The 16,810-nt window shown below is 52.9% G+C and overlaps 1 protein-coding gene across 1 annotated transcript in view; it reads left to right on the plus strand.

Annotated features, from left to right (window-relative positions):
• Positions 1–16,810, plus strand: part of LOC111848393 (uncharacterized) — a 49,062-nt gene that overhangs the window by 26,549 nt on the left and 5,703 nt on the right. Inside the window, exons 9-13 of the mRNA XM_023820344.2 lie at positions 252–310; positions 817–906; positions 13,205–13,248; positions 15,133–15,314; positions 16,647–16,717. Of these exons, the coding sequence (XP_023676112.2) occupies positions 252–310; positions 817–906; positions 13,205–13,248; positions 15,133–15,314; positions 16,647–16,717 (446 nt within the window). The remainder of the gene's footprint in view (positions 1–251; positions 311–816; positions 907–13,204; positions 13,249–15,132; positions 15,315–16,646; positions 16,718–16,810) is intronic.

Raw genomic sequence — 16,810 nt, forward strand, 5'->3', positions numbered from 1 at the left:
AAGTTCCGTGCATGGGTTACAGGGCTACAGAATGTTCTAGTGAAATACCTTCTGCTACAGGTCCCGCTCATCTTCATTCCTTCAGGTCTGACTGTTTTCAAGTTGCTATGGCTGTCTGAATCGATTTCACAGTGGTGCCCCAAAGGCAGCACCCTTTTGAAGGTTACAGAAGATGTTTCCTGTACGGTTCTTCAGATATTTGCTCCTGTCATCTTTCTTTCTCACTCTTTCCCCCTCTGCACCCCCACCAGACAGCATCCACGCCTTAACCTGTGCCCTGATGCTGCTCAACAGTGACCTGCATGGCCAGGTGAGTCGACACGAAACAGCGAGGGAGGGAAGGAGGGAGGGAAGGAGGGAGGGGCCTGATAGATTTTCACCTGTAATGCAGTGAGGACTAACAGGAATGAGTGTAACTGAAACTTTGGCTGCAAACCCAAACCCAGTATTGATGTCATTGATCAGGGAATGCAAGCACAATGCAGCCAGCAGGTGGCGCCCCTTCACATTGGTGACCTCTAGTAAAATAAGCAACTCAGTGAGAATTCCCTGGCCTGGAGCCACATGCTTAAATATGCTACTTTTGCCATCCCATCAACCTCCTTGGGTTATAACCCAGCCTCTAAGGGGGGGGGGCAGTAATTTGGCTGTACAGTGACTGGCTGAGCCTTAGAGCATAATGCTGTAGAAGGAAACATGAGGGTTTGATACATGGGTATGGGAGAGGTTTGGTGGCTGCAGATTGGCCGGCCCTGCAGATGACACTCTGAGGGGTGGGTGTAGCTCTGTGATGCCGCTGTGTCCCCGTGTCCCCAGAATGTTGGCCGGAGGATGTCATGCATGCAGTTTGTCAGCAACCTGGAGGGCATGAACAATGGGCAGGACTTCCCCAAGGACCTGCTCAAGGTGGGTAGCTGGCCTCACACACACACACACACACACACACACACACACACACAACACACACACAGGTTTGTAATTATATCTTTGTGGGGACTCTGTATTCATTTCTATGGGGAAAACTCTAATCCCAACATGACGACCTTAACCCCTACCCAGCACTAACCTTAACCATAACTAACCAAACAAAATCCCAGACTTTTGGCATTTTTAGTTTTGATTGCATTCGTAGATCTCAACGTCAAAATAACATTTGGTCCCCACAATGTAATATAAACATAATCCACACACACATACACTGATACACACACACACGCACTTGGCAGAATTTCAATTCACTTTATTTTTATATAGTGCCTTTCTCAACACGGCTGCACTGAAGCACTCAGCAAATGTACAATATTTTAAGATTGTGTTTCTCCACTCAATCCTTGGGGACCCTCCAGAAAGTCTGCATGCACTATATTGGCAAAAGTATTGGGATACCTGTTCCCAATCATTGAATTCAGGTGTTCCAATCACTTCCATAGCCACAGGTATATAAAATCAAGCACCAGGAGCTCAGTGAATTCAAGCGTGGTACCGTGATAGGATACCACCTGTGCAATAAGTCCATTTGTGAAATTTCCTCACTACTAAACTGTTAGTGGTATTATAACAAATTGGAAGCAACTGGGAACAACAGCAACTCAGCCACGAAGTGATAGGCCACATAAAATCACAGAGCGGGGACAACGCACAGTGTGTAGATGTCGCCAACTGTCTGCAGAGTCAATAGCCACAGACCTCCAAACTTCATGTGGCCTTCAGATTAGGTCAAGAACAGTGCATGGAGAACTTCATGGAATGGGTTTCCATGGCCGAGCAGCTGCATCCAAGCCTTACATCACCAAGTGCAATGCAAAGTCGGATGCAGTGATGTAAAGCACAGCGCCACTGCACTCTAGAGCAGTGGAGACGTGTTCTCTGGAGTGACGAATCACACTTCTCTGTCTGGCACTTGGATGGACGAGTCTGGGTTTGGCGGTTGCCAGGAGAATGATACTTGCCTGACTGCATTGTGCCAAGTGTAAAGTATAAATTTCATGTGTGTGTAAAGGCAGGTTCCTCCACATCAGATTCGCTCAACCATGTCCATATGGACCTTGCTTTGTGCACTGGTGCGCAGTCATGTTGGAACAGGAAGGGGCCATCCACAGACTGGTTCCACAAAGTTGGGAGCATAGAATTGTCCAAAATGGCTTCGAATGCTGCAGCATTACGAGTTCATTTCATTGGAACTAAGGGGCCAAGCCCAACCCCTGAAAAAAAGCCCCCACCATAATCCCCCCTCCACCGAACTTTACACAATATAGTGTATTTGCTCCATCAGCTCTCAGCCAATCAAGAACATCGAATACCAGGTACAGGTGCGTTGGGAGGTGGGAGGAACCAAAAATGTGGACTGCCCAGTGGGGACCTCGAGGACTGGGTTGAAAAACCCATGGGGGGGGTCAACTGGCTAAAGTAATAGGCTCCCAGTGTGGTTGAGAGTCCCGGGACCGAGGAGGTAGCTTGTGGATGTGCTGGTGGAACGTTCTAGCAGCAGGGAGCTGAAGGAGGGCTCAGTCAGCGTATGCCCTGGATGCTACATGCTAATCGGTGCGGTCCGCTAAGCAGGGGCCTGGCCCTTCTGGATGCTACATGCTAATCCGTGCGGTCCGCTAAGCAGGGGCCTGGCCCTGCTGGATGCTACATGCTAATCCGTGCGGTCCGCTAAGCAGGGGCCTGGCCCTGCTGGATGCTACATGCTAATCCGTGCGGTCCGCTAAGCAGGGGCCTGGCCCTTTAGTGCCTCGTGAGTGAGCAGGGGAATCTCGGCACCCTTCCTGCACTGGTGGCGAGATGTTAGAATTGGTGCGATATGCTGACATTTGCTCCTTCCGCTTACGAATCCGGCTGCTGCGTTTTGGTTTCACTGTAGGGAAGCTGTTGTGCGACTTGTGCCACCTGACAGCAGAACATTACAGTAGTGCGCTCGCATTTCTGTCGCTCTGTGTGTGTATTTCTGTGCCTCTGGGTCTGAGTAGACCCTTGAGTGTTCTGTATGTGTCTGTCCCTTGTGCGTACGTGTGGCCATGCCAGTTAATCCATCTGTGTATATCTGTGTGTTTGTGTGCATATCAGGTTTAAGTAATCCATCTGTATATGCAGATACATATCTGTGTGTTTGTCTTCATGTAGATTTGTGTGCGTCGCTGCCAGGTGTAGTTACTGTAATCCATTGGCGAATGCGAATATATATATGTGTGTGTGTGAGTGAGTGTGAGTGTGTGTGTACGCTCTGAGCTTGACTGATCGGTGTTTGTGTGTGTGCCGGGTAAACAGAGCCCTCCACCAGCTGGTCTCAGAGGCAGTGCGGGAAGCCTGATCTCATATGGCAAAAGCAGCCAAATGCGTAATGCTCACTGAGGAGACTGCTGTACTGCAGCCTGACCAGCTGGGGGCCACGCAGATCACTGCTCAACTGGTTCCCGTTGCTGTCGTTTTTATGTTATGGTTCGTAGAATGACTCTGATTGCTTGTGGCGTACGGTTATTTAGGCGATCGTGGGGCAGGAAATCAGGGGACATGGAGATTTATTGAACAAAGTTTTGATCACTGGATGGATGCCAGTCAGGAATTATCTCTATGATGCACTGAGAGCCAGTGAGGGGTCAGAGGGATCCTAAATGTCACCCGACAGTGGGGGACGCTGAGAAGTCAGTCAGCAGTGCCTGTATGTCCATCAGGTCACCCCTGCATGGACTGAAAGTTCCTATGGTGGCCTGAGAGGGTCAGATCTCCTCTAAAGGTCATTCTAGATACTTCACTTTCATTCCAGTGAGAGGAGCAGCAGAAAATTTCTGCTGATTCATTGCATGAAAACATTTCACACATCTGGTTACTAACGATGTAGATCATGTCTGTATCCCAAGAGAAGTAGTGAAATATTAAAACTGGTGTAGATAGCTGTAATCTCCTGAAATGCAGCCGGAGGTGTTTCTCCTGATTTCTTTCATTCTCTCATTTGTGTCCCCTAATGGAACGGCAGCCTGAATGCTGCCTTAAGGCCCTCAGTGTGTCTACTGTGGCGCAAGGAGAAAAGACAGGAGGCAGCTTCTTCACCCGTGAAGGAGTGCAAAGTCTTTATTATATAAAAAAGGAAAAAACAATATCCGGGTGTCGCCGAGACACACGCAGTCTGCCTGGAACTGGCAGGAGGAAGAATAAACCTTCAAAATAAAAGCACATCTGCCCTGAGAATTCTGACCAACTAAGAACTCGCTACACTGCACCCATACATGCTCCTTGAATGTCTAGCTATGAAATTGGATTTGTATGTATGCATGTCTGGAGTGTAATCTCACCAGGGCAAGCAGTGTCTTCATGGATGGAGGGATGGATGGATGGATGGATGGATGGATGTATAGATGGATTTACACGTGTCAATTAGCATCATATTTGCTACGATTAGTGTATCTCAAGTAACTTGCTAGTAAAGATCAGTGTCGAGTGGATAATATACAATAGTGTTAATTGGTTAGCGTGATGCAGTGCTAACTGGCTCGCTCGATCCAGTGCTAACTGAGCCATATTAGCTTGCAAGCATGGACTAGCGCTAACTGACTAGCATGTCATTTATTTTCAGTCCCTGTTTTCCATGTGAGCAGAGCGTTGCTTTTTGTTGGTGTCGGCATAGAGAAGCGGCGACCCCGGTCCCCGAGCGCGGGTAATGAGCGCGAGGGCGGGGGCGGGGTGAGTGGCGCTTGGTCGGTCCTGAAAGCGTGTTGCTAACTGCCAGCCCCCGCTAACAGCTCCGTCGCATTCCACTGAAATGCATCACAGCAGAGCTCAGCTGAAACTGATTCACACATTATCATGATATGAGGTTATTAATGCACCATATCAGAGCCTGTTAAACGTGTCCCTCTCCAGCTCGCTTTCTCGCTTCCCTTCTCTTTGTCTCTCTTTGTCTCCCCCCTCCTGCTGCTCCTGCTTCTTCATCCCTTTTATTTGCACCCCCCCATGTCCTTTGCTCATTCTTGGTCCCCGATTTCATCCCCATTGATTTCATTGGTTAGCAGCTCATTGGTTCAGTAGCTCTCGGCTCTTATTGGCTGTCTGATTATGGCTCCCACCAGCTAGCTTGTCATCGGCTTCTCCGCCAGGTGCCCCCCCCCCCCGCCCCCCCGCACGCCGTCTCTAAGCCGGAGCCCCTGAGGCTCTCGCATGCTGTGCTGTATTCATGGCACAGTCTGGCCCTAATATTTGGTAGTTTCCTGTGTTCCTGCCACTCCAACCTAAACCACGCCCCCCAGAACAGAACAGAACAGGAGTGGGGGAGGTAAAGGCAGCGAGGGAGGGGGCCTCTGATCACCCCCCCACTTTCCCTCCCGCTATCACTCTCTTTCCCATTTTCCACACTGTGCCTCAGCTGCGGCAAAAAGGAGCCGTTAAACTCATACAGAATAATCACTGTCAGGAATATCAATCGATCAGTGAATTAATCAATCCATCAATCTGTCATCCATAAGCAGGGCCTGCTGCACTATTAGCCAGATCAGTCGTTTGTATTGCACATAAACATTGTGCTACTGTGTACATATGCGACCATGTCAGGGTGACAGAATGAAGCATCGACAGAGTGGCTGGCTAATAACGGCATGCCCCCCCCCCCCCACCCGGCATCGTCATATTCAGTCTGCTTGGCTTCTCTGCCATGGAAACGAACGGCATAAAGGTTTACATCTTCTACTGGTTCCGCTGACCTGGTTTCCTGGTGGAGCTGGGGGGGGGGGGGTGAGATTGCCGAACGGGGCCGAGAGCTGCTGCAGTGTCCGTGGGGGTGGGGGGGGGTCCCACATCATACGGCCTACGCTGAGGAGATCTGCGGGATTCTGCCTCATGACGTTTTGACTGAAGAGTCAACAAAATAGACAAAAAAACCAAACACACCTAACAAGAACAGAAGCAAATCACTACCGTAAACGACCAGATCACCAAGTTAACACTAACAGAAATAGAAAGTTTTAGTAACAGCACAGTATGAAACACAGCAACTGCACCAAAGTACCATGAACATCAACATACCAACAGCAAGCACCAGCAAACTGTTGCCATCAGCAACAATAACAACAACAGGCAACAAACAGCAACCAGCAACAACAAGAATCATTCAACAGCAAGATCAGGTGCTGCAGATAGTCTTTAGATTGGTTGGTGTCGTGTTAACAGGCATTTGATTGGCTAGCCTTGTGTTAACATGCTTTTGATTGGGTAGTCTTATGTTATCTGGCTTCTCATTGGTTAGTCTGATTGGTAAGTCTTGTATTACCAGGCGTTTCATTGGTTAGTCTCGTATTAATAGGCATCTGACTGGGTACTCTCATGTTAGTAGTCGTGCATGTGTGTGCTTTTCTTGTGCACAATTCTTTCTGGTTGTGAGTGTGTGACTCTGGTCATCAGATCATCAGATCATGTAACCCATGTCATATGGGGACCTCAACAGCCTCCTAGCATGAACACAGAGGTGGCGTGAGGTGACTTTGGCCACGGCAGGTAAGTTCACTTAAGCATCCCCACCAGTGCATGACAGAAATGGTCACACATGAAAGTAGGTTAAAGGTGGAGGAATGACCCGCCGAAAAACAGACAGAGAGACGGCTTTCAGGGAAGAGAGTGTAGGTGCAGGGAGCAGGGCTGTGGGGGTGCAGCAGGCGTGTGCGTGTATGGCAGGCGTGTGCGTGTCATGTGCATGTAAGAGTACAAAGGAGTGGAAGTAGTTCAGAACAATTGTACTGTAGCTTGACGTGCAGTTTTTTACTAGCCAGCGAGTGAGTGTTCCGCTTTTTGTACTCGCCCTTCTTCTAAAGGACCCGCTTCAGGTGAGCGGCAAACTTCGTCTCCAGCGCCTTGTGTACATATGTAAGGGAGTGTGACGGACTGTGGGCCTGCGTGTGCACACAGCAGCCGTGCGTGGGTGAGCGTGCGTGTCACTGTCTCTGTGTTTTCATGTACGTGTCTGTGTTAGAACAGAGAAGGACAGCAAATTCCCAGCTGGGGTCCTTTCCTGTTGCTTGGCGACAGCACCGCCACACTCCGGGGGGAAAGAGCAAGGTCATATTTCAACAAGACATGTTGTAAGATTATTGCTGGGATTGGGCATGCCTGCTGAACTGATGCACTGCTGAGGCTGAGGCTGAGGCTCAAGCTGAGACTGAGGCTGAGACTCGGGCTGAGGCTGTGACTGAGGCTGTGACTGAGGCTGAGGTCGAGACCAGCACTGTGTCAATGTGCGTAGGGGGATTTGCTGTGATGGACGTGAGTGCTTGAGCATAACATTTAATACACACATTTTCTGATTTTTAAAATTTCATTTATTCATTAAAGAAGTATTTGGAGTGACATTCACAGCTGTTCAGATAAATTAAAGGTTTTCTGGGACTGTAAAGGTCATGGACACAGGCTGTTTGGATTGTTACGGTCTCATTGGCTGAAGTACATGCTGGACACAGGAAGACACACCAAGCACCATTAATGCATTAATGCAGTATAGGACAGGGGTGAGCGTAGGACTGAGGCAGGGATTTTCCATGAATGTGGGCAGTAATGGCTGCATCGCAGGCAGCTGCTTGCGTTGAGTCTGCCATGTTTGGGGTGCCAAAAGGTGCACCGATGCACATACCGAACCACCCAGCCTATATTTACGTGGCAACTCCCAGGGCCCTCACCCCCCTCCCCATCCTCAACCCCCTGGCACTGTCCCCGCGAGTTCGTTACTGTGCCGATCACTGTGGGTGCAGATGGCGGATCAGTACCTTTGTCCGTAACGTACAACATGCCCGTCCCGTCTGGTGCTCCGGTCCTCGGGTGATTCTGCCACTTGCGGCATCCATTTACGCACCCCTGTTTCTGCCTCGGTGCCTTAACATGCGCGTCCTTCACCTGTCTGCCTGCCGAAACGGCACACATAAAGAGTTTAATGATTGTCCCGCGGTAGAGTTAGTGTAGGTAGGGTCAGGCTTGAGGCTACATGACAGATATCGGCTGGCATCTGAATCTCCTGCTGGACTCCCTTTCCGCGCTGCTGCAAAACTGTCCGCCGCTGCCGGGATGCGCATTCTGCTCTGTAGTGCTCTCCCCGCTGCCTCGCATGCGCCGCTCTGCCGTCTCGCTGCAGCGACGAGCTCCGCATGCTAATCGGCATCTAGCGGAGAGCGGGATGGACTGGATCGCTTCTACTGGTGTGCGCACGCGGGGGGGGGGGGGGGTGATCCGTTGCCGAGAGACGGGGAGCGAGGCGGAGAGAGACACACATGGAACGAGGGAGGGAGGAAGAGAGAGAGCGAGAGAGGGAGTGAGGGAACGAGAGAAGGAGGGAGGGATGGAGGGGGGGGGACGGATCTCGGCCCCCATCAGGTCACTTTTTCTCTACGATTGAGGCAGTTTGTATCCGCTGCGGAATAAAAAGGAGCCGAACACCTGAGAGAGGAAGAGCGAGGAGGAGGAGGGGAACGGCTGGCTGTTAGCACGGGCGACGGTGCTGAGCGTACGGGCTTAGGGAAGGCGACGATGGAAGGGGAGCCCATGTAGGAGCGCTGGCAGGAGGCGCGGTGCCACGCATCAGGTTTTTCCGTCGTTCCGGGGGGGACGCTGGTGAAATCTTGCAGAATCCCACCCGGGAAAAAGAAGGATTTGCGGCTGGAAGGTGCTGGCCGACCTTTTCACTCGGACAGGGATTATCTGTCTGGTGCGACAGGATACAGTGTGGGCCCCCCTGCCCTCCGCGGTTCGCGGGGTGACCAGCTTGTCCAGGGATCGCCTCCCTGTTGGGTCTCCCCCTTTTTTCACTTGGAATTTTTTCATTTATTTTCTCAGGAAACGCGACTCACCCCGTGAGTGGGAGGGTCCACGTTCCTCCCTGTCTGTCTGCCGTGTGAGTGTGTGCATCTCAGTGTGTGTGCGCGCCTGTGTGTATCTGCTTTTTTTTCTTTTACACGCTTCCTTACGTATGCACGCTCAGCCTGTGCCGCCGTGTGTGCTCCTGGTTCGCGTGTGCTGGCCGTCGCCGTGTGTGTGTGCACGTCTGCGCGCGTGTCTCCGCCATTTTTAACCGCCCACCCGCGTGTCTGCGGCCCGCCTGCTCCGGTGGTTGTCCGGGAAGCAGCGGCTTTGTGGGCAGAGACGCCTGCCGGGAGCGTGGTGATAACCGCCGTCGCTCACCTGTGAAATCACGCTGCCGGCTTGGGTCTGGCTGTCATTCATGAACGGGCCACTCTAAACCGAGAGTATCACGTGACCGCTGGGGACTTCCTGACTCTCTTCCTGCTGACGTAAGGCGCGCCCCTCCAGACCCGGATACTGGAGGCCCACAGCTCGAAGGTGTCCCAGCATCCTCTGGCAGGAAGAGGATCCTGTGTTTTTTTTTTCCAGAAGACTGACATTGTAGAAGCAACAGGAAAAGGGACAGAGAAACAGTACAAGCCGACGTGGTGGCTGGGTCTTTAGGGGAAGGGCTGATTCAGCTGGTCTTGTACCACAACCTCGGCAAACCTGTTGTCCTGCTTCCCAAACCCGACACCTGCTGCAGCCCCGAATCCCGCTCGCCGGGCGACCATGATCGGGGTGAACAGCCTGCACTCAGCGGGCCGCCTGCGGTCGCGCTCTCTGTGTTCCGTCCGCTACGGCCGCGACTTCCGGGTCATGGACCCATTTCGGTTCCCACGGACGCCACGCTCACGCTCCCTCAAGCCCCTCGTGTTCCCTGACCTACTGGGCAAGGCCCAGGATGGACAGAACCACCCACAGGCCCGTAAGAAGAGGAAGGTATGCAGTATAGGCGGGTTTTCACCTTATACCTCACCTGATGGAGTCATCTTCTCATACCTCACCTAATGTAGTCATCTTCTAATACCTCACCTGGTGCAGTCATCTTCTCATTATACCTCACCTAATGTAGTCATCTTCTCATACCTCACCTGATGGAGTCATCTTCTCATACCTCACCTGATGGAGTCATCTTCTCATTATACAGTACCTCACCTAAAGGAGTCATCTTCTCATTATACCTCACCTAAAGGAGTCATCTTCTCATTATACCTCACCTAATGGAGTCATACCTCACCCAATGGAGTCATCTTCTCATTATACCTCACCTAAAGGAGACATTTTATCATAGCTCACCTGATGGAGTCATCATCTCATACCTCACCAGATGGAGTCATCTTCTCATACCTCACCTGATGGAGTCATCTTCTCATACCTCACCAGATGGAGTCATCTTCTCATACCTCACCTGATGGAGTCATCTTCTCATACCTCACCTGATGCAGTCATCTTCTCATACCTCACCAGATGGAGTCATCTTCTCATACCTCACCTGATGGAGTCATCTTCTCATACCTCACCAGATGGAGTCATCTTCTCATACCTCACCTGATGGAGTCATCTTCTCATACCTCACCTGATGCAGTCATCTTCTCATACCTCACCAGATGGAGTCATCTTCTCATACCTCACCTGATGGAGTCATCTTCTCATTACACCTCACATCTTTATGCTGTAGCTCACCTGCTACAGTTATGTTTGTATTATAGTTTTTGTTGAGTTCTGCTGTATTTGCATCAGAAACCCCACTGTAATATACATTTGTACTAAACAGCTTGGTTCAGCTTTGCATGAGAAGTTCACCTGTTGGGATGGTCTGCATATTAGGTCTCTGTAATTATCATGTCACAACATGCCTGGCCCAGCAGAAACACAGCAGTGTGGCTCATCACGCTGCCCTCTCCCTTCCCGGTTCCATCTTCAGCCTCAGCGGGTCTTTACAGCACCTCATACCTGTCGAGGCTCATTGTCTTTTCTGTTAATACTTCCCCATATCCTCACAGGGCACATTTCTTCTTCATAGATCTACACGATGGTGGCCAGAACATTGCATTTTTCCATAAAGGGATTACATTCATGTTATATAAGGGGGCTGGGTCTGTGAGCTATAGTGTCAGAAACCCTGCCAGCTTACTGGTCTCTGGGGATGTTAGTACTGGGAGGCCTGGGAGGTGTGTGTGGATGGGCTAAACTGGTAGACCAGTCCTGGGAGAGCAACTCAAAGTGTATTTATCATTTTATGTAAACTAAGTAATATTTCCATCCTGTGTCTTTACCATCATATGCTGTTTCCGCTTTAATCCCCCTGGTTTTTGCAGTCTAGCTCAAATGGGGGTTGTGTTTTTAAAGACCAGTTTAAACTGGACCACCTCCTTGGCACCCAGTATGCTCAGAATGATGCTGCAGTGATGCACCATGGGTAAACCAGAATTGCTGCTGGTGAATATTCATCTAATGACGTGAGAGCTTCAGCAGAGCACCATAAAAATACGCCAAGGATTTCGGGGGAGGGCCAGATACGGTTGGTTGTTGTTGCTTGTTGGGAATGGTTTGATAGACCTGGGCCCCCCCTGTTGGCCCCCCATTGGCCCCGCACGGCTCCTCCATGGAGGCTGCGGCTCTTCAGGTTTGCAGAAACCAGCAGGAGGTGGGCGACCAGCTGTCTGCATCAATGGCCAGCTCACTCTCCCCCTTGCTGGTGGGAATCGGCAAGGATTTAGGCTCACAGGTGCAGCTTTGTTAGGTGGAAGAGCAGCCTCAGCAAATATCGGTGCGGCGTTTCGGGCGGATGCCGGAGCCGGCCGGTCCGAGGGAGCCACAGCCTCTATAGAGCAGCTTCTGTACCCTCAGGCCTGGTACTTAACCCCTGGCTCCCGCCCGTCGCTGCTGCTGAGGTCACGTGCTTCTCCACTGGGGGGCCCCTTGGCGGACGTCCAGGCTCCGGCAGCCAGGAATTCGGGTGGCAGGCTGGGATTCTGCTCTTTCGGGCAAGCGGGGGACTTGGCGCTGTTACTGAAGGACCCCCCCTCCAGTAGTCCTGCATGACTGCCTGCTAATGGTTGGGGGGGGGGGGTCCTTATTGGGTTTTCATCCCTTTCTTTCTTGGTATAAACGTTGTTGTGAGAATGGACTCTGCATAATCAAATGTAACTGGTCGATTAATTAATTAGTCATCCCCTGACCCAAAGACGTACCACGCCTCCTAAAAATGAAGTGATTAGGAGCTCTAGTTGCTGTACTTACATGGCAGTTTACAGAGTAAAAGGCCGCACCACGCCGCGGGGTCTGTGTGGCCCCTGAAGAGGGGCCCCTCACCCAGTCCATCCTCTCCCCTGTGAAATGGCGAATCTGACGCTGGCTAGCCCGGTCCGCTCACCAGTACACCCCCGCCGCTGCCCCAGCTACCATGCTGTGAGTCAGCACCATCACCCCTCTGGGGTCTTATTGTAGACAGTCTGTCACCTGCCCAAAGCATATTACCCCCCATAAATGGGGGGGAGGCTGAGATGATTCCTGAGTAGCAGGGGCCCTAAAAAATGTAATTTGATTGGTCTGGGTGGGGGCCCAGTATGATACGTTTTTTTGGTGCCCAAAATCTCTAGCAGCGCCCCTGCCTTCTATACGCTGCAGAACCCCCCTCGGTTATGCTGATGAGATGGGGGGGGGGGTCTTCTTAGGCAATAAAGTCTGTTTAGGCAATCAAGATTAGGCAATGGTGCGTCTGCGGCTGCGTGTCTGCGGCTGCGTGTCTGCGGCTGCGTGTCTGCGGTTCAGCGAGCTGGGATGCTGTGTCTGTAATCAGAGGGTCACCAGTCTGACTCTCTGGGTCAGCAGAGTGATTTCACCTTCGGCTCCTTAAGGCCCCCAGCAGCCAGACCCTGCTTTCTCGAAAGATTCAGAGAGGTAAATAAAATGTGAACTTCAGCATGTGAGATTTTAAAGTGTAGACAGTTAGGGGTCTTCTTGTGAAATAGAATGTCTTTGATGAGTCAGACCTAACAGTGGCCATGAGCTTGGGGTCCGTCAAGTGTCACCCCGTGTGTCTCCATCTCCAGCCGTGGCCTCCAGTGGTCGTACCCATATACTTCCCTAGAGGCCTGATCCGTCGTCCATCCTCCATGCTTGAGAAGCAGTAGTTAGTGCCCTGCTGCCTGCAGTCGTGCGAGGGTCGTTGGCCCTGTGGTGTCATGATGGACAGGAGCAGAGTCAGCTGTGGGACCGTCGGCATTCGTGTGGCTCTGTCTGTTGCTCTGGCCTGTGTGGATGGGGGTGTGCAGGCGACGGTGCTCATTTTGGGGATTTCCTGGTTCCTGGGCGGCCCGAGGCGGTTCCTTTCTGGAGGAGCACTCCGGCCTTTCTGTGTCGCTGACTTCCTGTCCCCCCCCCCCTTCTACAGGCGCTGTACAACTCCATCAAGAACGAGAAGCTGCAGTGGACCATGTAAGTCGGCCGCGTCGGTGTTTCCCAGTGCATGTATGCATGCGGCAGGATGGGTGGAGTATGAAGCAAGTTTCACATCGCAAATGTTACTGCGGGTGAGCAGCTGTGTGCACTGGTGAACACATCCCCTTATGCATGGATAAAAAGTTCTATGTATGAAGATCTGTGTAATTCTGTGTGTGTGTCTGTTTTTGTAACTATTACATTGTGGGGACTAGATTTCCCCACAATGTAATAGAAACCTATACATTTTTTTCCAAATGGGCACAATTGTCTGGTCTCCAAAGAGGGATAACCATAATTTAACAAATGTCAGAAAAACTAAAATAGCCAAAAGTCTTGTATTTTGTTTGGTTACTTACGGTTAAGGTTAGGACTGGGTAGCGGTTAAGGGTGTCATTGTTGGGATTAGGGTTACGCCCTAGAAATGAATGGACGGTCCCCACAAAGACATAGATACCTAATCTGTGTGTGTGTGTAGGAAGATGGCCCAGCCGCATGCCAGTTCGCTTACACCTGCAGGCACATCTTATTGTGCATTTACAAACGATTATGGGAGGCGTCGCCTGGGCAACAAACAGCACCCCCCCCCCCCACACACACTCAGTCCAAGGTGCCAACGAGCGAGGCCAATCTGTTCTCCCGCACGGTGCCGACGAGTGGCTGAATAATGGATGAGCGATGAATGAATAATTCAGTCCTACGTCGCTTCCGCGTGTCACTCAGGAACCCGGACCGTCGTAAGTGATGGGGCAGGTGGGGAGGAGATCACATCGGCGGGGGGGCTTCTGATGGGCAGACGGAGGGATCGACAAAAGAGAGGGAGCAACAGAGAGACCCTGCCCAGAAAGTGGCGTGTCGACTGCTATCAGGGATATGGGTGCAAGCTTCACAGTCTACTGCCAGCCATGTTTGTTTATCTCAGAATATTCAAAAGCACACAAAGGCACTTCTGCACCAGGGTTTATCGGCGTCTTTACTGGTTCCCAGTTTGTGCCGGGCCGGCTTATGGACGTTGCTGAGTGTGTTTGCTCGAGCACAAAGCGTCGTCAAGGGCTGCTATTCTGGATTTGACTCTGGAGATGTTCAAAGCCGTCAGTTATGACTCTGGCTTTTCCAGGCCTTGTTGCTATAGCTACCGTTTCATGGCTACATCTCTATAGCTTCTTAGGACTGAAGGCAAACAGACACACTCACAGTCACACACACACACAGTCACAGTCACACACACACACAGTCACAGTCACACACTCACAGTCACAGACACATAGACACACACATACACACAGACACAGTCACACACATAGACACAGAGACACACATAGACACAGTCCCACACACACACACACACACACGTTCTCCTGCAGCCAGTGTTTAAGTGACCATATCGGCAGACCGCTTCTGGTCCATCCATCCAGCCGGCCCCCGGCGGGCCTTACTTTGGTGTGTCTCCCCCTGCATCCTGCGGGGAGCCTCAGAGACCCTGCAGGTGTTGCCATCCTATCTGGACTGTCGAGACGGGGAGAGGGACATGCAGACAGGGCAGGGGGAGGGGCCCTGGGCTCCCCACTCGGCACAGCACAGCGCCCCCTGGCGCAGAATATGCGCGTTTATGAGAACTCCCCGCTTTTTATGTCAGGACTCTCCATCTCCTTCTCCCCTTCACGTTCTGCACGCACAAAGCAGGCCAGCGGTTGCCAGGCAACGGAGGAGGAGTGCTCCCCCGCGCGCTGGCAGGCCGCACTTCACACCAGCGCCTCGTTGGCTAACCTGAGCTTCGTCCCGGCCCGGTGGTGGTGCTGCAGCCGCTCCCTGCCACGTCCCCCTCTCATACGGCATGTGATGGGGGGGCCCTTTCGTGTGACTCGCTTCTGTCTCCCGTAGCGACGAGGAGGAGCTACGCAAGTCCTTCTCCGAGCTGGGCGACTCCACGTCCCGTGGGGCCAAGCGCATTGGCGGCGGCGGCGGACACTCCCTAATGGGCGTGACCCCCCAGCCGGGCGCGCCTGTCTACAAAACTGGCTTCTTGGTGCGCAAGGTGCACGCGGACTCCGACGGCAAGAGAAGTACGTACCTCTCCCCCCGCTGATCCCCGACATGGACCCGCCTCCTCCTGCAAGCCACGCCCCCTCCCACAAACCCAGCCTTCCATACATGGAGGCCACGCCCACCCTCCTGCCGCCCATGTGACACATTTCAGCTCGTGACTCAGCTGCTTAATCAGCATAATCTGTCATCCCCCTTCGTATCTGATCTGCCTAGAGGCGATTCTAGGGGGGTTTTTAAGGTGGGGGGAATAAGAAAGGATTCAGGGGGATCTACACTTGACAAGGTCCCTTGAATATCTTAAATTATACCATGAGATTGGGGGGCCCAGAGCTGGGGGAGCTCTGACCCCATCCCCAGCCTGACCCGGTATGTGAAAGCAGCTCCCCGAGCTCTGACCCCACCCCCAGCCCGACCCCGGTATGTGAAAGCAGCTCCCCGAGCTCTGACCCCACCCCCAGCCCGACCCCGCTATGTGAAAGCAGGTCCCCGAGCTCTGACCCCACCCCCAGCCCGACCCCGCTATGTGAAAGCAGGTCCCAGAGCTCTGACCCCACCCCCAGCCGACCCCGGTATGTGAAAGCAGGTCCCAGAGCTCTGACCCCACCCCCAGCCGACCCCGGTATGTGAAAGCAACTCCCCGAGCTCTGACCCCACCCCCAGCCCGACCCCGGTATGTGAAAGCAGCTCCCAGGGCTCTGACCCCACCCCCAGCCCCACCCCGGTATGTGAAAGCAGCTCCCCGAGCTCTGACCCCACCCCCAGCCGACCCCGGTATGTGAAAGCAGCTCCCCGAGCTCTGACCCCACCCCCAGCCCGACCCCGGTATGTGAAAGCAGCTCCCCGAGCTCTGACCCCACCCCCAGCCCGACCCCGCTATGTGAAAGCAGGTCCCAGAGCTCTGACCCCACCCCCAGCCGACCCCGGTATGTGAAAGCAGCTCCCAGAGCTCTGACCCCACCCCCAGCCGACCCCGGTATGTGAAAGCAACTCCCCGAGCTCTGATCCCACCCCCAGCCCGACCCCGGTATGTGAAAGCAGCTCCCAGGGCTCTGACCACACCCCCAGCCCGACCCCGGTATGTGAAAGCAGCTCCCAGAGCTCTGACCCCACCCCCAGCCGACCCCGGTATGTGAAAGCAGCTCCCCGAGCTCTGACCCCACCCCCAGCCCGACCCCGGTATGTGAAAGCAGCTCCCCGAGCTCTGACCCCACCCCCAGCCCGACCCCGGTATGTGAAAGCAGCTCCCCGAGCTGCAGCGCTCGCATGTCTGGGCTGCAGGCTTCCCCGAGGCCTGCCCCTCCCCCCACAAGTGCAGTGTCCGGTTCTGACCGTGGCCATGTGGTTCGCAGCTCCACGCGGGAAGCGAGGCTGGAAGACCTTCTATGCCGTGCTGAAGGGCCTGATCCTCTACATGCAGAAGGTATGGCGGTCAGACTTCACCCCCACCATCCAGCTGCTTGCATTTCCCTGAATGCCCAGTGCATGATTTCACAATTTAGCTACTTTGGTACAA

This window comes from Paramormyrops kingsleyae, chromosome 20, assembly GCF_048594095.1.
Source record: "Paramormyrops kingsleyae isolate MSU_618 chromosome 20, PKINGS_0.4, whole genome shotgun sequence".
In the NCBI taxonomy this organism is placed as follows: Eukaryota; Metazoa; Chordata; class Actinopteri; order Osteoglossiformes; family Mormyridae; genus Paramormyrops; species Paramormyrops kingsleyae.